Raw genomic sequence first — 26,804 nt, 5'->3', positions numbered from 1 at the left:
CTGCTGGGGAGTGTACAGTTTTGGACACAGAGGTTAAAAACTCCTATGAAAGAATTGCTATACCTTAGAGTCAGAGATTGCTTGAAGCAATAAGCAAAAAATTGCTTGAAGCTCACAGAAAGGTTTGGTTCTTTGTCTTCAGCTAATAAGCATTGCCAAGGCCATAGACATATCTCTCAGATAATTTTTTAATCAGTTGGGAGCTTCATTCTCTGTTTGCTTTTTCATGTGCCCCGTGAAAAGACAGGCTTCATCACAAGCTCAGGTGAAGTGGTCTGTCTTTTTATCACAGTAACATAGTGGAGGAAAGGAAATAATTGCAGCTGAGATGCTGGCAAGGCAAGCTATCACAGTTGCCTATATGATACTGTGTGCTTCAGAATGGGTCAATTCCAAATGGGGCAAGAAAAAAATTCTGTCAGCCTTGAAAAACACCCTGTGCCCACTTCTAATGCCTTGGGCCTTATACAATCCTTCTAAGTGGATATTCCTAAAGTGTGGATGAACCAGGAAATAGTACAAGTAACAGAGATGGAAGTTTATAATTTGTATCTACAAGAAACCAGACTTTTTTTTTTGCCAGGTTAGTTTCCAGGATGTTTATCCAGAATGTTTATCCAGTTAGTTTCCAGATGTTTATCTGAGTGATCAGATAGCTGCTTCAGTCATTAGCATATGAATCCTTGTGTGTTCACTTTGAACTATGTATACATCATAAGACAATTTGGTTGCTTACTCTGTCCCCTGTGCTCCCTTGAGCACCAGCAGATGTAGGAAAAAAACCCTGAATGTCTTGGAATGCAATTCAGAATATGCAAGACTCTGGAACAGTAACTGTGGAGCTTACATGTTGTTTGCCTCTTTCCTTCTGCGCTCAGGGGGAAAATTGCCATTGGAACATATGTTTCTCCTCTAAATTTTTTCAGTAGCAAAATTGCCAGTTGTCCATACTTTTTCCTTAAACATAGCAGATGGTTTAAAGGTCCTGACATTAGCTTCACTGATAAAAAATAATTTAAAAATTCATTCTACTATGCTGATTTCTTCTTCTTCATGCTGGTAGGCAAAAATGGCTGTCTGGGAAATATTTAACTGAGAACGATATGAATCATGAATTCCAAGCTGAGTTGTGCTGTGGCCTACCTGGAGCCAAACAATGAATTCAAAAGGGAAAACACTTATTTGAAAGCGATCTCTCTGGTATTTCTTTGTGTTTTGCATGAAAAGTGTCACATAACTCTATTTTCAAATTTTGTCTGAGGAGGTTGTTACACATTTTTAATGTAATGTATATCTTGATTCTTGTATTATTGATTTTTATTTCTGACAATTACTTCTAGTCTGAGTTCTTCATAGGAAATCATTCAAGTGTTTTTACAGAGGATAGATTTAAAACAATTATGCTCTTCTACTTAAAACTTTCACTTTCTCAGACTGCATTTATTTCATGCTTTTGGCATGATTCATGAGCCTCAATAACCAGATAAAGTCTCCTGATTGATTTTAAAAAGATTTCTATTAAGCTCTTTGCTTTTAATTTTTTTAGGAATAGAACCTCAATGAGGCTAATTATTGCAATAAAGAGTATCAACATTCAGAGTAGAGCTGCTGTTCAAATTTAACATGTTCCCTTTTCTATGAATTTGAGGTTGTAAACTGGGCAGTCTAATTCTGGGTTTTGACAGCTATGTGATAACTGCTGAACATCTCAGTCATCTGTTTGTGAATATTGCTTTTATAATAAAGGATTCATGTTGATACACAAAGTATTCAACCTGCTAGATTGGATGGCTGTATCCACACTAGGAGGTTGCATGGAGACAACGAAGTGCTCACTTTAGACAAACTACAATTTAAATATTATTTTCTTCTTTGCGAGTTGTGGCTCTTGCCAGCTGATACAGGCTAGAGGATATTGTAGATGATATTCTGCAACATTCTCAGGAAAGTAGGGGTGATTATGGCTGAGAACTGAGCAATGGCCACAACTTATTTATTAAATGGTATGGACACCTTTGTGTGGCCTTCAGAATGCAAGTTAATTACACAAGTAAAACTTTGCAAGACCCTGACTTGAGAGAAAATTCCTAGACTCAAAAGTGAATTAAGCATGAAGACAACACCTATTCCAAGCATTTTTTCTAGGCCATACAAAAATTTCAGGTTTTATTTGTTTTAGCAAAATGCGTTTTTCAGTTTCCATGGCTGTCTTTGAAAGTGTTCTGCTTATGATTTGTGCCAACATTAAAATGAGTCCTCAGTGTGTAGACTACTTAGTATACCATTGGTACAGTTACAGTGCAGCTTTGCCAATATGTGGTGAGTTTTCTTTTAAATTTAGAAAGGGAAATAATACAAGTGCTTTGTATCAGTGTTGAAATATTAACTTTCCATAGCATTCTATGCATGCTGTCATTGTCTATACTTTCTCATTCTGTCTCATATAAAAATGTAATCATTCCTTTACATGGCCTGCCTTCAAAGCAGAGAAAATACAGTAGCTGTGGATTAAGCTGCAGTCTTTAATATTTTCCTGTGATTTCCTGGAAGAAGCAAATTAGTCCTGTACTTACTTTTTTGTTGTTGTTGTTGTTGAATCTCTCAGCATACTGATTGTTTTGCAGAGAGACTTTCAATAGAGTGTGAGTCAGTTTCAGGAAAAATGAGATTATGCTATATTTTTCAGCTGTGAAGTTAAAGATTTTTGTTGAAATCTAAGAATTGCTTGATGTTAATGTATTTCATTTGTGTTTTGGGGGTTTATGAACTGTGAAAGTGCCTGGCAGGAATGCAGCCAGCTTTTTTATTCTGTTTTGCTTCTCAATAGCTTTTCCTGCTATTAAATCAGACTCCTGGAATAAACAGTATCTCAACAGATTGTTTGCAAGGGTTAAGAAAAGGTTCTATATGTGTTTGTTCCAGTAGTGTGTCATACTAATATATTTGGCTTAATTTTTATAATCTTCATGTTACAGGAAGAAAAATCTGGATAGCAGGGTAGTAATTTGCTACAGAGATATTAACAAAGCAAATTGGTGGTACTTTAAAGCTAGATAATTATATGGAAATAGCAGAATAAAATTAATATATATAGTCGTGCAGATATTGGGGCATTTGGTCTTGAAAAAGTACTGTCTCCATTGAAAGAATTATTCCACTGATGTATTTGGCTGCTGTTAGGATTTTATTTTTTTTTTTTTGCTACCTTAGTGTTCTCTTCAGATTTGGGTTTTTTTCTGGTTTTGGTTTTGGTTTTGGGGGTGTTTTGTATTTGATTTTGTTTTGTGGAGATGATGGTTTACAATTCTGAGCTAATATGCTAGACCCATTTCTGTTAATTCATTCATGTCCAGAAATATTTTGTAGTTCCTACTGACAAAAAGCAGTTCTGACATCACTCTGCAACTTTGTGAATGTAAGCATGTAAGAATGTAAGAATGTAAGTGGTTGTTTATCTATCTAGTATGCTTGGCAGTAAATGTACATAATTTGTGTCTTTCTTGCAATAGTCTGCATCTACTATGGACTCTGAAGGTACTGGTGGGCAAATGTTACTGCTTTTAGAGCATTCTCTAGCAATCATTTAATGAAGCAACCAAACAAAATGCTGTGTAATCTGCTAATATCAGCATTTACAATGTAATAAAGTGTTTGAAAATGAATGTCTTATAGTTTTATGTCTAATTAGTTTTTGCTGATTATCACAAAACACTTAAAACTGTAATAACTCAACAGAGTAATTGAATAATTGAAAATTAGGCCTCAGTGTCCAAATTACATAGGTGAAATTGTGTTCTCTTGGATGGTATATTGCTCTTAATTCTCTTGATAGAATATATTTGTCTGCTGTAATAGCTGGCCCTCATTTCAAAAGTCCTGAATTAATGCTGCTTGCAAGGTGTAAATCAGAGAAAAGTGATCTGGTAAAAGAGACAGTGACTCAATGAAGTAACAGAAGTAGCAAGGTAGTGAAGGCAGATGGGTTTTATTATTGAGAATATGTTTTGTCTCAAAATATGGTGAGCGATGGCAACCTGTATTTTTTGCCATATATATGATTATCTTCTTAGAGCTGAGTATTTGAATGGGGGTTTTTATGGTGTATTTTACAGGGTATATCCTCACAGTGTTCTGTGAGTATAAATTGGAGAGTAAAGGCTTTTTGTTTAAATGCAGTAAAATATGGCAAAGCAAATATTACTTTCTTTCAAATTGTTCCTGTTTTTGCAAGTTAAGGGAAGAAAATTAGGAAATTTACCTTAACAAACAATTCAATCTATGATTTTTCAGGTTAAAAAGACCTATGAAATGGTTAATTTCAGATAAGTAGGACTGAAATGTAGCAGGGACACAAATGTGTCTCTGGGATCTTGTAGTATACATAGTCTACTCTACCAACATTTACATTTTAATTAGTTAGGCAATGGGTCTTCTCAAAATTATACATCAAATGAATTATTAATTCTGTATCCTATTTGGCCAGATAGTAACCCTAATTTATGTTGACTTAGTGATATGTACCAAGTAGTGCATAGTTGAGATTTGGCTTGTGAAATAGGAATACAACAGTGAAAGTGTGCTCTAAAGAAATAAGAAGCTATTGGAATTCTAGCATTCATTTATGCTATAGTAGAACAGGAGTGATGGTTTATATCAAAACTGTTTTAAAACAATAGTAGTATACTGAAGAATACCAGAGGCTGGCCAATATACAGCCTTTGATATACGATACAATTGTTCATAATTTGCATGAAATTTTCATAAATACTCATTTATATATTCATGGTGTCTTGAGGTTCTGGCCTGGAGCCTTTTCTTATTTGTGGGAAAAAAAAAAAAGTCTGAATTTGGATATCAACATCAGGCATTGAAAGTAAATGCTCTGTGGAATGAAGTTCATACCAGGAGGAAGGTCATGTGGCTCATAGGGAATTTTAAAATTTATATTCTCTTTGTACTGTTATCTTTTATTCACCAATATACAGAGGGCTCTAACAGAATGTGGAACCTGCACAGCCTACTGACCAGATAGGGGTATCTGCTGTGATCAATGCCATTCTTCAGGATTCTGTTCATCTTCCTTAAAGGGTAGATGGACCTCCTCTAACCCTGAAAAAAAAAAAAAAAGAAAAACCAAAAATCTAAAAACCCAAAACAAAGAAGGTGAGAATCTAAATTAAAATTTCCAAAAGGAAACTTTCTGCATGTGTGAAGTTGTCTTACCCAGAAGAGCTTTGTGACAACCACAAAGTTCTGCTGTTGCAGACACAAAAATAAGATGTCTCTCTGTGCAGCAGTCCTGGAAAGCCCATTTTTGCAATCATTCTCAAAGATTGCTGAACACACATGGACCACGAGTGAGGCGTCCTTAAAAAAAAACCCATTAATGTGAATGCCTAATGTTAGGGCTTGCCAAACCTGCTGCAACATCGTGTCCTCAGGTTCACTCAGTACCAAGGCTGAGCATGTATTCCCAATAAGGAAATGTGTATAAACACACAACAGGGCTATATGCAACATGTCAACATAGATGGCAAACACTGTGATCATGTAGACACAAATTGCACCAACTACCTCATTTACCTCATTCTCTTCACCTGTCTGACTGGTCAGGACAAAAACCAGCTAATGAAAAATACATACATACATACATACATATATATATATATATATATATATATATATATATATACACACACACTGTGTATATATATTTTATATATATATATATACACACACATATATATACATATACATATACATACATATATTTTTGCATTATATGTATTTATATATATATTTATATGTAGCATATATGCATCCAGACATACACAATATTCCTTCAATAACTAGACTTTGGACACTTATCTTGTCCATGAACTGAAATCTGATGTCCCCAGTTGCTGGCACTTGGGCATGCTATCCCACTTCCAGGCTTACAGGCTGACTCCTCCTGGGGCAGATGCCCTTTGCCCACCCATCCCTGCAGGCACACAGACTAGAGATCCTTTTGGTAACTACCCCTAGGCATTCAACATCAGTCTGGGTTCCTCTGGCCTCTGGTGGCCTCCCACACTGACATGAATGTGCAAATGGCCTCCTGGCCCTTCTACCAACCCACTCATAGACCCTCTGACCTGTCCAGTATCTCACCCCAAATAACACTTGGAGCCAAATGGAATACAGGGCAGGTCATATATAGAGCATAGCCAGTTAAGGGTACAGATGAGACTCTGTTTAAAATTAACAGGACCTTTTAATCTCTTTATTTTATTTTATTTTATTTTATTTTATTTTATTTTATTTTATTTTATTTTATTTTATTTTATTTTATTTTAATTCCTTTATTTTCCCATGTTTGTTCCTCCTCAGAACCCCTTGATCTCTATGTTTCCCCATCTTTGGTTCTGCCTCTAAGCATCTCACTTTAAGCTTTGTACAATCTCAAAATGCTCTTTCCCTGCAACCTAGAAGTGTCTCACGTTTCCCAGGAAATAACTCCTTCAGTATAAGAAGTGGAGATCCTTCCCCATAGAAACTGGAAGACAGATAAACCCCAGCCCACTGGTTAAGGCTTTTATGGGATGGCTTGGATGGGGGTTCATCTCTATCTGGCTTATTTTGGTTCCCCTCCAGACACTGGAACTGGAACAGCACTGGGTGTGCTCCTTCATATTGGCAAAGATGATAATTTAATCCCTAACTCTAAGCAGTACGGTCTTTAAACAATGGTCTAAGAGAAAAAGCTGCTGCTTTTTTCCTTCTTTGCCCCCCAAAAATAGTTTGATGATTGAAGTACAAGTTGAGAAATCCTAGTTCAGCTTATTCCAGAGAGAGTGTCTCTATATCAAAACTACAGGATCTTTGAGGAGGAAGAACTTCATTCTTCAGTTAATATAACTTTCAGGTCTTTAAGAGGTTACAAATTTCAGATTTCTCTTTAGTACTTTGGGTCCATGAAATATTAAGAATTAATTCTTCACTGATACATTTTTTGCAAGAATATCTTGAGAACATGTCTTTTTTATGGAACTAGATTATAATATAAAATTTAGGGTAATAGGAGAAAATATGGATAGGATTCACTGAACTGGGTGTGGGTTTCAGCCTGAGTCTCTCATTTTTTGCATGAAAACCTTAATAAATAAGTTACTATATGAAAGAAAGTAAGTGATATCTGTTCTTCTATTGACAGAGTTTTAACATAGGGTGAGACATGTAAATGCTTGATTTCTGAGCTGTATCTTCTTCCCTAAGGCTGTGTTTGTACAAATAATCTTTGCCTCTTGGGGACATTTGCCTCTTGGGGCAGATATTCCATCCCTGGAAGTGTTCAAGTCCAGGTCAGATAGGGTTCTGAGCAACTTTTTCTGGTGAAAGGTGTCACTGCCCATGGCAGGAGGACTGGAACTAACTGTTCTGAAAGGTCCCTCCCAGCCCAAACTATTCTATGGTTCTGTGATTAGGGGGTTATTTTTTTTCAAGGCTGGAGCATGAGAGTTGGCAGCTCCCAGTATTGCACTGTAGTGCACCAGCTCACATTAGAACTGCTCTGCTTTCTTTGCAAGTTGTAGAGCAGGATAGCCCGGCCCTGCCTGCAAAAGAACACTACAGTGAAAGAAAAAAAATCAAATTTCATTATATGTGGTGGATTGAAGGTCTATTATTAGAAACACAACTGTATTTTACTAACATTTATACTGTGCATATCCAGTTGATTGTATGTAAAAGTCTTGACCTGAACAACTTCTAGGATTGTAAATTATTACACATTCAATTTTTGAAAGATAGAAAGAGAAATGGGAACACTGAACTCTAGAAAATAAACCTCAGAGTTAACATTTTTATATATTGTGTCTTATATTTTATCAAAGGCATTCTATATTTTTTTGACATTAATACTTGATCTCTTAGTGATTCCTGTTTCTACATGAATTTACATTACAAAACAATGCAGAAATGAACACATTGCAATAACGAAATCTGTGTCAGGTTAAGTACAATATATAAATTTTACTAGCATTTGAAACAAAATTCAGACTCCATCTGTCATATATTATCTCCAGAGAAGTTAGGACATGCAGATATGTAATTGGATTATAAGAAATTGAAGAACACCCAAAGTGCCTTGCAAAGAGTATATCATATTTATGCTTGGCTTGAACAATGATTTTTTTTTTGTATGAAAGTTTTTAATGGTAGAAATTCATACTTCTAATAAAATGAAAAATGTATAACTGCATTGAATAGGAGTTTGCAGTATTTCCCCAATTAGATACTCTGTATGAGAGAAAATAAAATACAAGAAATATGGCTCATCTCAAAGGAATTCAATATATTTTTGTATTTCTTTAGAATGCTGATTCATCTATTTCTGATGTTGGATTGTTGGCACACTTTGTTTGAAATATTTTTGATACAAAGTAAAGAATTGAAAGCTTACTGTCACTGTGCTAAAAAATGCATAAAAACTTGTCATAAAAATTTGTATTAAGTGTAAGGAAAATGAATTTAACAAATAGCTTCATAATTTACTCTCAAAAATTTTAAAATAGTTTCTCTATACCTTTGAAACAGTAGGAAGACTGACATTAAATGGCTGACATTTATTTTCTTTCCTTCCTTACTGATTCATCCCTTCACCAGACTTTCAAGGAAGAAATTATTATATCCTCTTGAAAGGACCTAGTATCCTATCACTTCATGGCTACAGTTTTTGAAGTTAATTTCTAAGGTTTCTTATTTTCACTTTGTTGTTTTAAATGGCTGCCTCCTCCCTCCATTTTCTGCAGGAAAGCAGTTTGTGCCACAATGAGCTTTTAGTGAAAGAATCCAGGCAGAAAAAAAAAATTAACCTTCTTTGGAATATGTAGCACCATATTATGCTCTTCCAAAATCAGTAATGCATATGTCCATTCATCCTTGCATGATTTGTTTTAGGATGAGGTCAGGCTTTTGAAGGTGCTTGTTTCTTTCCATTGACTCTGAAAGCTCTAGTGACTCTAAAAGGTAACTAGTGCCACTTAAATAGCCTGGAGGTGTTTAAGTTGAAGAGAAATGTCATACAGTGGGGGGAAAATAAAAAGTAAACTTGCACAAGTTTTTTTTATTGTTGGTTTGGTTGCGGTTGTTTGGCAGGCCGGTTGGTTGGTGGGTTGGGATTTTTTGCAAAACAATGTATCAGCAAAGAATCTGACTTTTGACTTCAATAAACATCTTACAGATAACTTTAGGCTGAGATGAATTACCCACTGGACTTGCCTGTCTTTCTGCAGAGACAGATGCCTAAGCTTAGATTTCTAAAGCTACATGAAGTGAGTCCCACCCTAACAACTGAAAAGATGTGTAAGCAGTTTTTCTGACTTGTGGGATGCCTCAGCCTTCACCTTATTCATTAGTTTAAGCCTACCCTTGGACATGTCTTAAGAGCCCAGATAATGTATTTCCTAGATGGTAGTTCTTGTAAATGTTACCCATTTTCTACTTATTTTGGGTGTTTTCCTAATAACCAGCTACATGAGGATTTCTGAGTTCTAAATAAGAGGGACATGCATTAGATTTGTGTGTTAATGAATAGTCTTCCTGGATTGAGCCTGTTTTTATGCACTGTTCATGGAGATTTTGGGGTTTCTATTGATATCTTCCCTGTAGTGATGAGAGAAGATGGGTGATTATGAATAAGCAGCACAATGGCAATATTTAATAACTGTGAGCACATGTGCTAACGCAATACAATGTACTGATGAAAAAGTACTCTGATTTCCACAGTAATCAAAACTGTCTGTAATCTATGCAATATTCATTTCACTTTAAAAAGAAAATGGTCCTTTTATGTCTTCAGATAACCTAAACAATAAAATAGTTATTAAAATGGAAATCCTGAATTTGCATGTGCATATAAAAGGTTTCAGAAAAGACAGACTAATATACCTGGAAATTTTGTGTGTTCTAGCTATAGGAATATGTGTGACTTTATAAATATTTATACATGGTTCAAAGCCATCTGTCAACAATTAAAATATATGTCACGTTTAATAACATAGTCTGCATAGATTAGGATTACTATAATTAGACATTTGCGCACATATTACAGCTGCAAAATGTATGAGCCAGGCTTTCTCAGGAATTTCAAAAAAGGCTTCTTCTATTTTATAATATTCTCCATGGTACTTGATTGCATCTGAATAAGTAATGCTGCAGAGAAATGGCATAGGCAGCTACTTGAACTTGAAGCTAGCTTTTCTGAGAAAAGTTGTAATCTTATCACACATACAAAGACCCAATGGGATCTAAAGAATTGTTCTAGCAAATCTTTCTGAGAAGACTCTGATTGTAAATGATCCACTTCTTTATGCACCAAGAAACCTGTTCTCAAGTAATGTACGTGTCTGCTCCTTGACCACTTTCATATTTCAAGGATGCCTTAATTCTCTTGAAGATTTTGAAAAACAGGCATGATGCATTTTGACGAGACCAGGCAATGGGAACTATTTTAAGAATAGTTTGGAGGCAAAGAAGATTTAAAAACACAGTCCTTCATATATCATAAGTCTCAATTTATGCAAAGCAGCCTTACTAGGCGAATATAACCAGAGAAGTATAGTTATACAGAAATCATGAAAAGAAATGACAACTCGAGAATGGGGACAAGGAGCAAATTCTGTGGCAGGAAGGCCTTGCTTTAACCTCATTAAGAATTCACTTGTCTTCTGGAGAGTGCTGGCATGTGATCTCAGTGACTGGAGAACTTTCAGTGTAAGACTTAAGTGTGGCATAAATTATGTAATAGAGTTTATACTGGCATTCTGTCTGAAGGATATATTCTGAAAATTAAAAGAGTATGGACCTAAAGAAAAACTTGCTAAATAATGCAGAAGATTCTGGATCCATGTTTTTTCTGTGGTATGTTTTGTGGAAATCTCTCATTCTAGGATGGGGCCAAACAAAGTCATAGATAAGGACTGGAGATACGCTTTTGTGATTGATACTTGGTCTCACTAATATAAGGAGATTCCTGGCTATAAGTTATATTAGTTATATTAAGGTTCTGCATAATATCTTTTGTATTGTGTGAGGAGGAGGAAGGAGAGATGGGACATGACAATATTTTTGAACAGAGAATCCCTCCCCAGAAAAGCTGTTCTACAGACAACATTGCTATGGTCTGTTATGAGATAAATGAATACTGAAGGATTTTGTTTCATACTGAGTTCTCCATTAAATTTTATAGGTGTCTACTGTCATGTCATATTCTAGATCAATTTAGAATGCTCTGATTTAAGGAAAAAGTACATATGCAGCTGATGAAGAGGGAAATCTATTTTTAATGTTTCAATTTTTTGAGTATATGGGACCATTTTTCACTTGTATTATCTACAGAGCAATGCCTAATGCAAAAGTAAAGGCTTCCTTCTATTTTATTTTTGTATTTAATTTGCTTTCAAATGTTGCTAGAAGCACACTAGTTTTCTGAAGTTACACAATATTGGCTTTGCTGTCAGCTTAATCTTCATGAATTTTACACAGCAGATGTTGCTTTTCCTCAACTCACTCAAGTCCACTGATGTGAGGGCTAGAAATGTCACCAAGAAGAAGAGAAAAGTAGCTTTATCATGCTGCTGCTGGATAAGGGAAAGCAGTGTGTCAGTCAGCACTGCTGGTGGGTCACCTCCATTGACTGTCTACTGAATTCCACTCTCTGAAATCAGTTCACCGGATAAATCACCAATTTATTCACTCACAATAGGATAGCAAAAGAAATGTACCTCTAACAGTATAGTCACAATTTTGCTTATGATGGCATCACAGATTATTTCAATGCAGCTTTTCCTATAATGTCTTCTGAATGGCCCTCCAGAAGAAATGTCAAGTAGCATATTCCTACATAGTGAAAAGTGTTCCAGAAGGTCCTTCTTCTAAATGGCTTAATATTATGCCCTTTCACTTGCAGATCTGTGAAATATAAGAAGAAATCTAAACCTGAAATAGCTTGTCTGTGATTTTCATTATCTCTCATGATGCTTAATTTACTTCAGCTGGAACATCAGACTTCTGTTTCCACTGATAATGAGAAGAAACTAGGGTTTACAGATTATTAACTCTTAAGTAAGAAACTGTGTCAAAGGAGTAAAACAAAGCTTATGTCTTTTGTAGACATAAGCTCCAAACTGCCACAGACTGGAAATACACAGGTGGAAAATTGATGTATTATAGATAATTTGCTGTAGAAACCATTTATAGCTTATTTTTCAGTAGCATTTTAATAAAAGCATGTTGAACCATGGAACAAACTTCATTCTTAAAAAATAAAATTGAACATTTACATTTTGCTAATGCCATGATTTTTATGTCTAAGTAACAGCCAGACTATAGCAGATTGATGTTACTATCAGATATCAGTGCATGATAATGATTGTGTACTCATGTCCGTAATGTCCACATATCTGAATCTTGCAGGTTGGTGAATTCTCTTCTGTGGGGGTATTAGTTGTTAGTTTTTTGGGGTTTAGATTGAAGGTATTTGAGATAGTAATTTATGTTTGGATTTAAGTGTTTATTATTTTTTACTAGTAAAATAGTTTTACTATTGTGAGTTTGGTAGTTTTTCATTAGAAGGCACAAAATGGCTAACAATCTTTCATTACAAGGTTTTTTAAGGCTAAACTATTTAATTAAGAATTGACACTTAGATTATTTTCTGTTTTAACTCAATAACTGGTTTCAAAGCTTGCAATGCAGACTTTTCTGCTTAATTACAAAATGCTGCTCAAATTGATGAAGAAGAAACATGAAGAAGAAACTTAGGATGACACTTTGTGTTTTCTATTTTGTTTCTATTTATAACATATTAAAAATCTTAAAACTTAAATTTTTTACCAAGTGATAAACTTACAGTACTCTCTATAATTTATTGCACACTTTTTTGGATTCTAGTCTATCTTGAAGTGTAGGAAACTTTCTCTATGAATGAGGGTCAAAGTCAGTGCTCCCCTGGGGGTCAGGGTACTTAAGAGCAGATAGAGAAATATTCCTGGTGCCCTGGGTTTCCATACTCTTCCATTGCACAGCTTCACTGGTTTCCTATTTTATTTGAAAAACTGCATCCTGCGTAATGATAGTCATGAGATTATTGAAACTGGCTGTAATTCTGGTTAATTCTCCTATGATTTTCCAAGTTCTAGCTGGTGTCACTGAAAATATTTGGTTTGAAACTTTCTTTGAGAAAATTTAATTCTCAAGTTGTAATCAGCATTTTTCCTCACAAATACTTTGATTATTTTTTGCTGTTTATATAGAGAGGGAACATACAGAAAAACAGTGACTTTTATATCTATAGCATCTAGATAGATGGTTGGGATCCCACTGTGCTTTTATCCAGTTGGCCTTGTTGTGCTATGAGTTGTGTTGTTACCAAACAAACAAAAATTGCACTGCCTGGCTAGAAGTATTAAGAATCCTCTTGGTAAACTTTTTTTGTTATTTCTTTTCTATAAATCTCTTTGGATTCCAGCCTTTGCTTAGCTGAATAACTCCCAGCTTTAACTAACATTATGGTTCAATTGCATGTGCTCAGATGCCTGGAACCATTCCAGCTGCTCAATGTTCCTTGGCTTCCAGCAGTTGCTTGAGAAGGTCTTCTCCAAATTCTCTACCACTTCTCTCTCTCTGCCCCAGATGCTCTAGGTCATATCAAAAAGCACTAAACAATGATCTTCACAAAACTGAATCAAACTTCTAACTACTGAGGACTTCAGACACTTCACTTAGATAAAAACATGTCGATTTTTTGACATCTGCAGTGAGGGGTATGATTCTGAAGCCCAACCCCACCCAAAATCCTGGCTTTGTTTGTTCAAATGAGTTTTATCTGATCACAGTATGCCATGTTATTTAAATCAATCCTTTTTCTTTTTTTTGGCTATACCTCATTAATCATTCATTAAAGTACTCAATATTAAGCTGTCTAGGGATTCACATATTCTGTTCTGGAAAGGCATAATTTCAGTCTACTATTAGGACCAAAGAAAACTCTCTAATATATGTCATATATGTCTATCTATATCATCCCTTGCCAAGGAAGAAAGGTCCAAAAATTCAGATAAAGATAAGCTAAAGGATAAAATTATTTTAAAATTATATGCAAAATTATTTGTAATATCTACTGGAAGGGGTTATAACCAATAACCTTCAAATAACTAAGAGGAAAGAGATGAACAGAAAAGAATAATGACAAAAAAAACCCCAAGAATATGCATGGATGACTGAAACAGGCAAAGAATATTAGTCTCTAAACATTAATCATATAAAATGTGACTTTTTTTCCTGATATTTCGACTACTAGACAGAAATAAGAGTACATGCTATTGGTGTGGGGTTTAGTTTTGCTCTCATTTGTTGTCTCAGAAATGTCTAACTCATTTACTTAATTTTCTGAGGATGATTTAAACCTGCCGTGAAATGTTAGCAAGACATACATTTTTATGGATGGAAATACGTAAATATTTTTAAACAAATCAAGTTGATAGTGTGCATAACTGTGGTGGCAGGGATTGCACCAAGGGATAAGAGCCAAGCTTTTGCTCTTGTACTCACTCTGAACCAGTAACAACTGGAAAGAAAAGTAATTGCTCATGACAGAACTCAAGTGAGAACCTGAGTTGGTGGGTTGAATGTAAAATACAATCCGAGATATAAAGCAAGATTTCTATACATAAAAAATTAGAAAAAGGGTATTTGTGAATGGACAATTCCATTTAGGAGCTGTATCTATATTACTAAGTAAAAAGAGGAAAAAGGGTGAGAGCACACTGCTCCACATCTCCAGTGGTCACAAACAGCCTCTTAATAAGTGCTTTACCTTAGGGAGGACTGGTTGGACAACAGATGTAAGTTAGAAAGACTGAGAATTCAGTGTCTATCACTGTACCTCATTGCCTGGTTCTCTTTTATTTGGCACTGTAGACATCCCAAAAACCTGCAGAATAACCATATCCAGGCTGCCTACTCAGAACAGTCTGTAGACTATGCTAAGGCTCAAATTGGGGTCAAGCATTTTTGTGGAGAGTGCTAGTTAGGTCAATTCAACTTTGTGATGGTCAGGAAGCATGCTAGGGATGGAACAAAATGTACAGTGTGTGCTTGTGCTTGAACCCATAGTCCCACTGTGAGGAATTGTACCTTCAACGAAAATTGCTGGTCATTGCTACCTGATTTAGCAATTAGCTTTCTTTGAAAATTTTGTTCTCTTACTAAGTGGTTTTGAATGCTACATAAATAACTACTGAGAAGGATTTTGAAGTAGTCTTGTAATAATAAGCTGGGGTGATTCTTATTTTTGCTATTCAGGCAGCAACTGGTTTGATCCTGAGGTAGTAAAGGTATGTCAAGAAAGCACAAAGAGTAGGTTAAAGCTGTGCTGTGCAGTGCTGGTGCTCAGCCACATTTCTAATTTTTGCAGTTCACTAAGCAGAATGAATGCCTATTTCTTTGCTCAGCTGAGTTAGCTTAGACTCAAGAGAAGTATTGTGTTACTTCCAACAGAAATTCAGGCTACTGGTGATTTTATGGAGAAGAATGAGTTTTCAGGCTTGAAACACAGAGTTGTAGCCCTGGATCTAGGCAGGAAACAGTGGGTTTGACATAGCAATGCATATGTTGCTTCTTGTACTTAGTATCATCTCAAGGGTATAAAGGCTATAGCTGATTAGAAATCTCATCCTCTTTTTGAAAATATCATCAAAAAAAATAAAAAAGAAAGGAGGTGATGTACTTCACACAAAAATACAGCTTTTTATTTAAAAAAAAATCCCCACAGGGCACTCACTATTCATAAGGGACTATGAATTGTCATACTAGTGATCTAAATACCAGTCTCCAATAAAAGCTGGATTTCTAATTTGGAATGCACAGCTTTGTTAAGGAAATTAAACCCTGCAGGACATTCTGGTCTACAGGTGTATGAATAATTTTTTTTAGAGATCACTGATCACCAAAGGAAATTCTGGTTTATAAGTATTCAGATATGTAATGCTAAGCAGAGGTAAAAAAATTAGCAGTTTATTCCTCTCATTTGAAAGAGTTCAAGGAAGTAAGACTTCTAGAAATAATTCTTCTGGATTTGACTTGATTAGCTAAATTGGATTCACTGCTGAGCTCCTTTAAGATACCTTCCAAAAGTATTTATGATGTGCACATAAATGAAACAGAGGAAATACTATGACTGAGCTTAGTCCACACTGAACTGCAATAGAGCATCAAGATATTTTCATTGAAATACAATACAATAAAATGTAGAGACAATTCATATTTCCCATTAAGGTCTATGATATAGAATAAGTGAATAGGATGCTAGATTTTTGAATCACATCAGTTGCAGTCATGTAAACATAAATTTTATTGCCTTTCAGTGTTCATCATTCATTAGACATTGTCCTTGTTTCAGAAGGGATGGAGTTAATTTTCTTCCTGGCAGCTGGTATTATGCTGTGTTTTGGATTTAGGGCAAGAATAATGTTAATAATACAGTAACATTTTAATTGTTGTTGAGCAGTGCTTACTCTGTCAAGGACTTTTTGTCTTCTCTTGCTGCCCTGCCAGCAAGCAGGGCTGAAGGTCTACAAGAAGATGGGAGGGGACACAGGCATGACAGCTGAGCCCAAATGACCCAGAGATATCCTTTACCATAGAAAATCACACTAAGAATATAAACTGGGGAGAGCTGGCCAGGGGCTGGTGATCCACTGCTCAGGTCATCAGTCAGTGCGTGGTGAGAAACTGCATTGTGCATTGCTTGTTTTGTACATTCTTTCATCATCCTCACTATTATTATTTGCCATTCCTTTTATGTCCTACTACACTTTTTTTATCCCAACCCATAAGTTTTACCATTTTTCTGATTCTCTCCCTCATCCCACCGAGGAGGAGTGAGTGAATGGCTGTCTGGTGTTCCTGCCGAGATAAACAACAGGGATTAAATCACTTGTAACTTCCTGCAAGCAGAAAAATGCAAAACAGAGTACACTCTTGCCATTTTGGATTTACTTACATGAATTTATACATTTTTGAGAGGTAGAAGGGACCATTTAAGTTTTTTACTTTAACCTCATACATACCACGTCCTTGAACTTCTGAATTAATTTATGCTTTAAGACCAAAACCTAATTGAACCAGGAAAAAAACAAAACAAACCAACCAAACAAAAAAAACCCCAAAAGCCCAAATAAACCAAACCAAACTAAAAAATCCCCCTCACCCCAATGTTGATAATAATTGTTTATTATTGATTTTTTTTTATATAGACCAACCTGAATGTTTTTAAATGTATGGTTCTGATACCATAGCTTTTTTTTTTCACTTTGAATGTTTAAATTATAAAAAAATATTTATTTGCCATTTTCATATGCTTTGGCCTGCCAAATCTGTTAAATCTGTATTTGCTATGTAGGCACTTCCAAGGCTTATAGGGCTGGTTAAATCTTGAGATCAAGGGTTTTTTGAGTGCACTAAAGGATGAGTTCCATGGCTAAAACAAAAGGATTTTTGGTTCCATTTTAATCACTGTAATGGAATTCACTTCTGGGCCATCCTTTCTGAACAAAGACAATGAGAATGGGATTTAGGAGTAATATAACACCCCTAATCTGACTTAGTATTCCTATTTCTGTCCCCAAAGATATCCCTTTAAAATCTTTGGCTAGAACACTGCTCTGGGTAATTCATACTCTGCTGGCTACACAGGACACCCACAATTAATTTGCGAAACAGAATATTTTTTCTTTTAATATGCACGTAATACAATATTTAGACTTGCAAATTTACTTTTGTCTGTGTTTTATTATAGTATGTGTTTTAAAATTCACTCAATTGCCTCACTTGCCGGATGAGATTTTCTTAGTTTGTCACTTCTTTTTGTTCTTTAGTTCCCATGGCAATAAAAGATTTATCATTACCACTTTGTTTTTCATTTTGCTTTCCAGATCATCAATAAAAGTCTCAAATAATCTTGAAAGATTACAACGCCCTATAGGATTGTACAATAATCATACATCCTTAGTGATAATTTTCCTAATTATGCTTAGACTCTAAGATTTGTTGAGAAGCTTCAAGAACCCTCATAAAGTGCTTTTGTAGCTGCTGCAAGCAGTTCATTTTCTTACTGAAATATTACAGAGCAGAGTCATATATTTACAGAACCCTGCAAGTACTTTAATACAACAGTGTAACTTCTGTAATGCAAATATTTCCATTCTAAAATGTGAACTGTCACAAATTTTATTAATGGTTCTTTTTGGTATTACAACCTTGTTCAGAATTGCTTTTGGGTCAAAGAAAGCATTGCAGTAAGCCATCAGTACAAGTCCTGAGAGGTATTTTGGCAACTGAGCACTAAAAGATCTAAGGGGGAGGCCAAACTTCCCAAAGCTATGCAGGGAAGCTGTGAAGCTGAAGACTCCCAAGGACCTTTTAGTTGGTTTACACCCAAATCATTCCCCCATACACATATACCATAGTAGTAGTGCACAAATTTTCTGGGAAAATAAAATGCCACCAGCAGAGGAAATGCTTTTCATACCAAAGTCTTAGTTCAATAAACTTCCATCAACATTAATAAGCAAATCTGGAATATTGGTGTGTCTACTGCAGTCTCAGAACAGTGGTGAATTAACCCTTGCCATAACTCATTCAAACAAACACAGTTGCCAAGAATATTTGCTGCCTCTTTCATTGAAATTGAAAGACAATAACATGTTATTAAACTCATGGAGTTTGGGGTTTCAGGGTTTTTGAGACAAAAAAAAAATCCATTTGATAGAATGGAATAACTTTTAGACAAAATAAAAAGAAAAGAAACTATTTTACACTATGACACAGCAGGAAAACAGTCACTGTACTTTTTGTACAGGTAGTATACAGCTAGTAACCCTCCTCATGCACTGAAAGACCCAGTAAGTATATACAACAAAATTTTCCAGTTAGAACATGTACTTATTTTGCTTTTAAAGAATAGCTTTATAAAAAGTGCAGCAGAAGAGAACAATTCTTCTAAAAAATTTTTATCTTTATTTATAATGTGAATCAATTTAGCTTTGAAGCACTACATGGATTTCTGTTTTATAAAGAATTTATACTAGATCCAAGTCTTGCTTAGTAGAGGACCAGCCCTGAGACTTGTGAACTTATATGGAAACAATATTTCTTCTTGTACATTTAAGGAGACTGAATTGAGAATAACAAAGTCCAAATAACAAATGAGCTTAATAATTATTATTTAATTTCTACTATTTCAAGCATAGTGAAAAGTTTGAAAAAAGTTAGAGTACTTTTTCAATACTGGACCTACCTTTAAAGCAATTAAGTGGGACCATCTGCTGTTTTAGGTTTCTAGTCATAAGTCAATAATGCATCATACTAAAAAAAAGGAAGAAAAAGAGAGGAAAGAGAAATAACTAAGTTCTGCTTAGTTATTTAAACTAAGAAATTTAAAGAAGAAACAAAATATAAAACCTTATTAAGCCAATATATTTCTGCTTAGAAATTTAAAGAAGAAACAAAATATAAAACCTTATTAAGCCAATATATTTCTAAGACTGAGACAGAGATATAGAGGAGGATGCATGTTATATATATATATATATATATAAAAATATATATAAACACACACACAGATATATGTGTGTGTATATATATATATATATACACACACACCAGATATATATTGTATATATGGTATATATGTATATGACATATTGTAGAAAATTTGGCAACACATTTTATTTAAAAAACTGTCTTGCTGGCAGTTCCTGCCCATTTTTATGGCACAGATCTCAGGGATAGAGTACCTTATCATACAACTGGCCCTGGGAATGTGTCACAATATGAATTAGGGTGAAAAAGAAGTGTGCTCTTTAACTGAGTGTAGTTCATTAAACAGTCTGTGTTTTTGTTTCAATAAATACTATTTTGTAGAAGCATGGCATGGCTTACACAATGAGCAGGGAGCAGAGCAGCAGTACCAAGAAGCTTTTTTTTCCTCTTAGCTAAGTAGTTTGTCTTTCAGGTAGCATATAAATGTCTAATAAAACTTTTGAATTAAAAGTGCTGCATAAATTGGCTCTGCTCTGCTAATCCAGTGGTGAGTGGCATTCTCCTGTTCTTACACAGAGGAGCAAGTGGATTTTATGGAAGCATTGAGATTTATCTGAACGATCCCGTTGCAGTAGTGATTAAAATATTTTTTGTTGGGCACTGTACAGCACCTAAGAGATCTTCGTCTGGGAAGTGACTCCATAATCTGAAAATAAACTCAGTATATATAGGTTGAAAATATGAACCCAGTATTTTGTTAAACAACAAAGCAAACACATTTTTGAAGGTATAAAAAACTGAGTCTGTTTCTAATTAATTAGTATCTTCTTTAAGGAGAAAGTACTATCTGATTATTAAATTAAAGAATCTGAGATAGAGAGGTTTTGGCCAGTGTAAAGAAGTCTTCCTAGACTGAAGCATGAGTAATGTACAAACCTGTACAAACTGGCATTTTGGATGAGATGAGGTTATAAGAATTATTAACATTTGTAAGAACCTGGGTTTTTATAGGTTGTGGTGTTTATATTTATCTGACAGATAAACCAAACTGAATCTGAATGGGGAAGAAGGCACATTGTTTGTGTGTATATGACAGTTGTACCACCTCGTATTTAAATACTGTATGACAGCACTTGTACATTTGATAAATGAGAGACATTAACATTATTCAGATGACTGCTCAGCACTGCTCAACAGAGAGGAGAAATGTTTTTAACAGATCTCTACTGTTTTCTTATAAGCCATGCAGATATCATTGCCATCTCTATGATGAGAAATAAAAAGGAGCCAGAGAACAATCTTACTTACTGGAACCAAATAATCTACACTGCTTAGGCCAGTACCAGCTACCCCTGTGTTTTATTTTACCTCACTTTTATTAGTTCTACCCAAGTAATGCCTGAATGTCCTTTGGAAATAGTTCTCTCTTTGCTTCTGAATGTGCTAGTTTGGTCTGGTGTTCCTGGGTCAAGCATTTGATATCATCCCAACCCTTTTTGTTTTGTTCAGCTTCTACTACATTTCTGTATGACACACCCAGAGCAGAAAAGTGTGTTTTGGATTCACCAATATAGAACTGCAACACAGCTCTCACACTATTTCAGATATTTCAAATGTGAAAAATTCACATAAGGCAATAAATGTATCTTTAGTGTCTGTAGACACCACATGAGTCTTTAAAAGATCCAGGTCCAGCTGTTAAGTAGCACAGAAGCTTTCTGCTCTACGTGGGCCTATAAGATAGGCAAAAAGGCAACAAACATTTTAGTGGGGTCTGTTGTGGTAGAAATAAGGGCAATGGTTTTAAACTGAAGGAGGTTTGATTTAGACCACATATAATGAAGAAGTCTTTTGTAGTGAGGGTGGTGAGATGCTGGAACAGGTTTCCCAGGAAAGTGGTAGATGACCCAGCCCTGGAAATATTCAAAATCTGGTTGGGTTGGGGCTCTGAGCAACCTGATCGAGTTGAAGATGTCCCCGCTCATTGCACAGGAATTTGCACTAGATGGCCTTTAAAGGTCTCTTCCAACCCAAACTTTTCTATAATTCTATGTACTTAACCATTCCATTTGGCCTCTGGGCTAGAAATTGGTGCCTGATTTTCTCATATATTATTTTCTTATATAATGATAAAGATATTTTGTGGGTTTTTAATTAAAACTAAACTATCCATCTCCAAATCTCCAAATCTCTGTAAGTCAGGGCTAAGAAAAAATTTTAAAAATTAAAAAAAAAATCTCAATTCTCATTCTGTTGATCCTGAAATTTCCATTTCAAATCAGGTAATTACTAGGGACGTATATGAAATTTTGGGTACTCTTTGAAGCTTTCCATATGTACTGCTAACATGCATACTATATCTTGTCTTCAGCTGTTGCAGGGCAAATCATTTCCAAAATATGACAAATGGGATCTCCAACAAACAGGCAGTGGTGGAGGTGTAGATGAACAAATCAGTGGTGATTGTGATGATGAAGATGGTTGTGGAGGATCTGGAAGTGGAGAATTCAAAAGAGTCCTGAAAGTTACAGACCGTAAGTCCATGATTCTGTTTCTTTCATGCATTTAAAGAGTGAATTGGTATGTTTTCCTGTAATTCATGCCACTGTATTGTCTCAGAAAATATGTGAAAAGTTGCCTGTGTAGTGCTCCAAGATTTACAGGAATAGGGCAACAACTATAGGATTTCTGTGAGTGCAGTATCAATGAGTATTAGTTTTATCATAACACATGTTAAAATACACTTGGCACAATATAGACTTAATGGAGTATTTTAGTCAAATAATTGTATAAAGTGGCATGTCCCTCTGAGTTATCACATTAACATAAGAGATTTGGCAGTTAAAAAGAGAAACTGAACTAATTTTTGATAGAACTGTGGCAAACCATGAGGTTTAGGGCAGGTAGCTGCATTTCATGGAAAACTATTGGAATCAATGTTCTAAAGCACTCAACAATAATGCCACTGTTGTTTCTTATACAACATATATCTTTCCACTTTTCTTACAGTCTTGTTTTTGTGTAGTTTGGGGTCTTATTTGGTTGCATTGTATTTTTGTTTTGTTTATTCTCTGAAACACATTTGTAATAATTTTCCTTAAAAATCCTGTGGCTATGCCCTTGATAGGCATAGAACTCTAACTATAGGCAAAGTAAGTTACTACTGCTCTGAATCAGGAAATTTTTCAGCATGACTAATTTCTCTTCTTATTTCTCTTAGAGTTTAGAAATATAGGCAGAGATGGTGGAAATAGATGACTTCTTTTCATCTACACTCCATTTCTCCATTTTGATTTTTTTTCTGCATTTTGCATTATCTATATTCACTGAATTTGAGGGTGTTGCATGTTTTCAGGCTTAGATGTGAACCCCAGGTCCTTTTTAATTTGACAGTAAAGAGGAAATTCAAATTGTGACTGTAGAGAACATGCAGTTTCCCATTTCTTTTTGAACTGCTGGAAAAATGTGACAGAACATTCTGGGGCATGCCTTAACAATTCAGTTTGGAATCAGCCTAAGATCCTCTTGCACTGACACTTAGTCTATACATTTTCAAGTCCTACTAGAAATCTAGATGGGATTTTGAGCAATATCCAAAAAGTTCGGACACTTACTTCCTTAGAGTGCCCTTGGAGGTTTAACTTTGGAGAAAGAAGTTAGGAGTTCAAATATTTAAAACCAGATGTTCTTTGTAATACTATACATATCTTATATCTATTTGATAATGACACACTGTGGTATTGAAGTACTGTAAAATAGCCTTAGAATGTGACTAGAGCTATTAAGAAAATATTAAATGAAAAAAGAATTTCAAGAACAGTATATTTCATTTCACTCTCTTCTACTGCATTAGAATTTTCTTAATATTGAGATATTTAGTGCAATCTTTTCAAAATGTCAAAATTATAATTAGCCTTCATATCCTCTTTATCCTACATCTTCTAAATTGCCAGAATTATAAGCTGTGTGCTAGGAATAGTGAAATTTACATGAATTCTGTTTCATTTGAACATTTTCTAAGATATTATAGAAGAAAAATATGAACCCATAATTTTTGATATTTTGACTTGTGCATAAATCTTGAGCTACTAGTAACTTCCATGAGCTGTTGTGATTTCATGGACTTATGCTGGCATGCATTCCCTTTTTGGAATTCAACTTAAAAGTTGTCTTTAATGTGTACCAAAAAGAGTCCTACTTTGTTCTGAGGCATCAGATATGGGCTGTCCAACAGAACAGTTAAAACATTCAATTTTGTAGAATTTTATTACAATATAGATCAAGATTTTTTTTTCAGAAATCACTTGTGTCTTTAAGTATATGTTAAAGTGTATGTTTAAGATAAATGAAACAGGTGCTTGAAAAATTATTCTATTGCATCACTGATATATGAGTAGGACTTTGGGAATTTAAAGTTAGATTTAAAGTGGAAACCAATACATTTTAGTAAGAAAACAAAATTATCTTCTCAAGATTTAAAATTTTATGGGAGGAACTAAAGTTGAAAAAAATATAAACACAATAAGAATTTAGGCTTATATTTTTAACATCTATACATATACTTATGTTGAAAAAAATGTACATATGTACATATGTACTTATCTGCAGATACTTATATTGAAAAAATATAAACATAATAAGAATTTAGGCTTATATTTTTAACATCTATGCATATACTTATGCAACATATATAATTTTGTGTAATTTCCTTAGCTTTGGATGACTGGTATGAATTAAAAGCAAAGTAGGATTTTAAACTCATTGTTTTTAAACAGAAGAGATAGATTCATTGTGATGATATTGCTTACAGCTGCTTGAAATGTCTGAATTTCAGGCAAGCCTACAAGTTGACCACAGTAATTTTGATCCTCAGCACTACCTTCTCTACAGAGTCATAAAGTTAGAATTATTTTTCCTTATCAAAAAACTTCCTGCATTCTTTTACTTCTGGACAACTTTGCTTTCTCTCATAACCAGCCAGGAAAGAAAGGGGGATTGCTATATATTTTTTTTCCATAGTTGAGTCTAGAAGTCCTAACCATAGCCCAGGCTCTCTTTTTGGTAGCTTTTGCAGACATTTTCACCAAGGAGATAATCCTGTGTGCAACAAATCAATGATCTTAATAGGCTATTAAAGTATGATACAGAACCAGCCCCTTTTATTACATTGCTGTGTATAAAGACACATCCACCTTTTTTTTTGATGCCATGTCATTGCTTTTTGGATGTGTGCCTGATACTCAAACCCAGAAAGAACAGAGAGGAAGGGAAGGGATATACTTTTGCCAAACAAACTTGTACCAATTTTATGTGTACATGTAGCTTGTGAAGTGGAAGATTACCTGTTTCCACATTCAGTGTTAGAGATGTAAGAATTTATTTCATTTGGTGCTGAAGACTGACAAATGTGTGGTGACAGCCTTTGGGCTTTAGGAGGCCAGTGAAGAGATCTGGTATTTGTAATATAGAAGCGATAGCCTTGCAGTACAAAGATGTTTAAAATGCGTTATATTTTGAAAAAATATAGTTTTTCAAAAAAATCTAGTTTTTCAAAATCTAGATTTCAAACAGCCCAATCATTATATTATATTTAATGCTTCAAAGTGTTACAATTGTGCTGACTGGTTTGCTCTTTCAAAAGTACTTTTAAAATACGGTAAATCGTGCAGCTATTTGAAGAAATGGTACTAGAAAGGATAGTGTACTTTAAATGTATAAAATAAACAGTAGTATAAAGTCTTGACACTTCATTTGCTAGTTTTATTCTCCTCTAACCTGGGAGCTCCCACAGGACTATTTCATGCGTCACAATGAATTACCTCTTTGAAACCCCCTGCGGAACACAGCAGTAATAACAACAAATACTTATCACCTACATATTGATTTGAATCTGTTTTCAAATAGCTCTGTGAGGAGGCCAATCCCAATATCACTCCACTGAGGTTCTCAATACCATCTATCAAAATTCTCATAATACTTCTAGCAAGACCACCGATTCACTGGAAAGTGCTCCAGCACTTGTCTGTCTTTGCTCATTTTAACATGCAACACACATGCTTCTGTACTGCAGCCAGAGCTCTCCTAGTGATCTCCCTGATCTCAGGGCTCAAATATGCAGAAATATCGAGGATGTCTTTGTGCTTAAGATACATATGGGCAAACCTTGTCTCCCACTTTTTTTTTTTTTTAATTTCACCTGATATTCATCCTCTTTGAAGACAGAAGTCTCCTAAATGTTTTATTTCTCAGGCTTCTTAACCTGTGGATTATTATTTTTTTTTGTTCAAATCATGCTGGAGAGGTAAAATGCCTCGGAAAAGGCTTTATGTTGTGATCTCTATATAAATAAAGCAGTCTATGTCTCTTGCCTGACATTATATTGCATTCTCAAGTCTCAAATGTCCTTTCTCCTCTTTCTCTTCCTTCACCCACTTCACTATAGTTGCTTTTCTCATTGTTACATCTGATTCTGGTGGCACATTCTGGGACCAAAACTACTTAAAGCTGGCAATAAAATCTCCATTATGATGTTTGCCATCTGTTAAATTCTTTTTAACTCTCATCTACATTCTGTTACCTCAGTAAAGTAAGACATCCCTTATGTCTGAGTAGGATTTCAGGTTTTATTTACACACAAGAGTATTCTTCCTAATTCCTAAATGTTAATGTGAGGTGTTATTCAGGTGTCTTTGGAAGGGCTACATGACTTCACTGTTCATAGTTCACTCAGTTCAGAACATCTCAATTCTATTAAAAATGAATAAGAAAAAAAAAAGTTCTTGCTGTGAATGCCACATTTGGTCTAACTATTGCAATAGTAAATTTTAACAATAACATTCTCATAGGCTATTGTTAATTGAGAGGCTGGGGGATCTCACCCTTCCTTTTCACATAAAGACTATCATAATCTGAGCTCTTTTCTCTCATAGCTCTTGTCTTTTGTGGAGCTGAAAATCTTTTGAAGAGAAAGATTTATTGCAGTTAGTACATTCCCATGAAAAATTTGCATTTCCAGAATTAGTAAATACTAAGCAAGATGCATATTGTCAACACATATGAAGTTCAAAGATTTTTCCGTGTGCATGATCAAGTGTTGGCACAAAAATACGTGATGCTATAAATTATTGAAGCATGAACAAAGGATGAACAAGTTCCAAAGATTTCCACCAAAAAAAAAAAATTCCCAAAACCACTTTTGGGTTCTTAAGCATAGACCTTCA

The 26,804-nt window shown here is 34.8% G+C and overlaps 1 protein-coding gene across 12 annotated transcripts in view; it reads left to right on the top strand.

Moving 5' to 3' along the window:
• The window catches only part of GPC5 (glypican 5), a 609,707-nt gene that overhangs the window by 287,494 nt on the left and 295,409 nt on the right, over positions 1-26,804 (top strand). For all 12 annotated transcript variants that reach the window (XR_013180890.1, XM_077173561.1, XM_054628347.2 and 9 more), the window contains one exon: positions 21,956-22,118. Coding sequence is in view for 11 of the 12 variants with exons in the window: in XM_077173561.1 (XP_077029676.1) it covers positions 21,956-22,118 (163 nt within the window). In the remaining variant the exon portion in view is untranslated. The remainder of the gene's footprint in view (positions 1-21,955; positions 22,119-26,804) is intronic.

This window comes from Agelaius phoeniceus, chromosome 2 (assembly GCF_051311805.1).
Source record: "Agelaius phoeniceus isolate bAgePho1 chromosome 2, bAgePho1.hap1, whole genome shotgun sequence".
In the NCBI taxonomy this organism is placed as follows: domain Eukaryota; kingdom Metazoa; phylum Chordata; class Aves; order Passeriformes; family Icteridae; genus Agelaius; species Agelaius phoeniceus.
The sequence above is the reverse complement of the archived record's forward strand: the minus strand, read 5'-3'. Positions and strand labels throughout refer to the sequence as shown.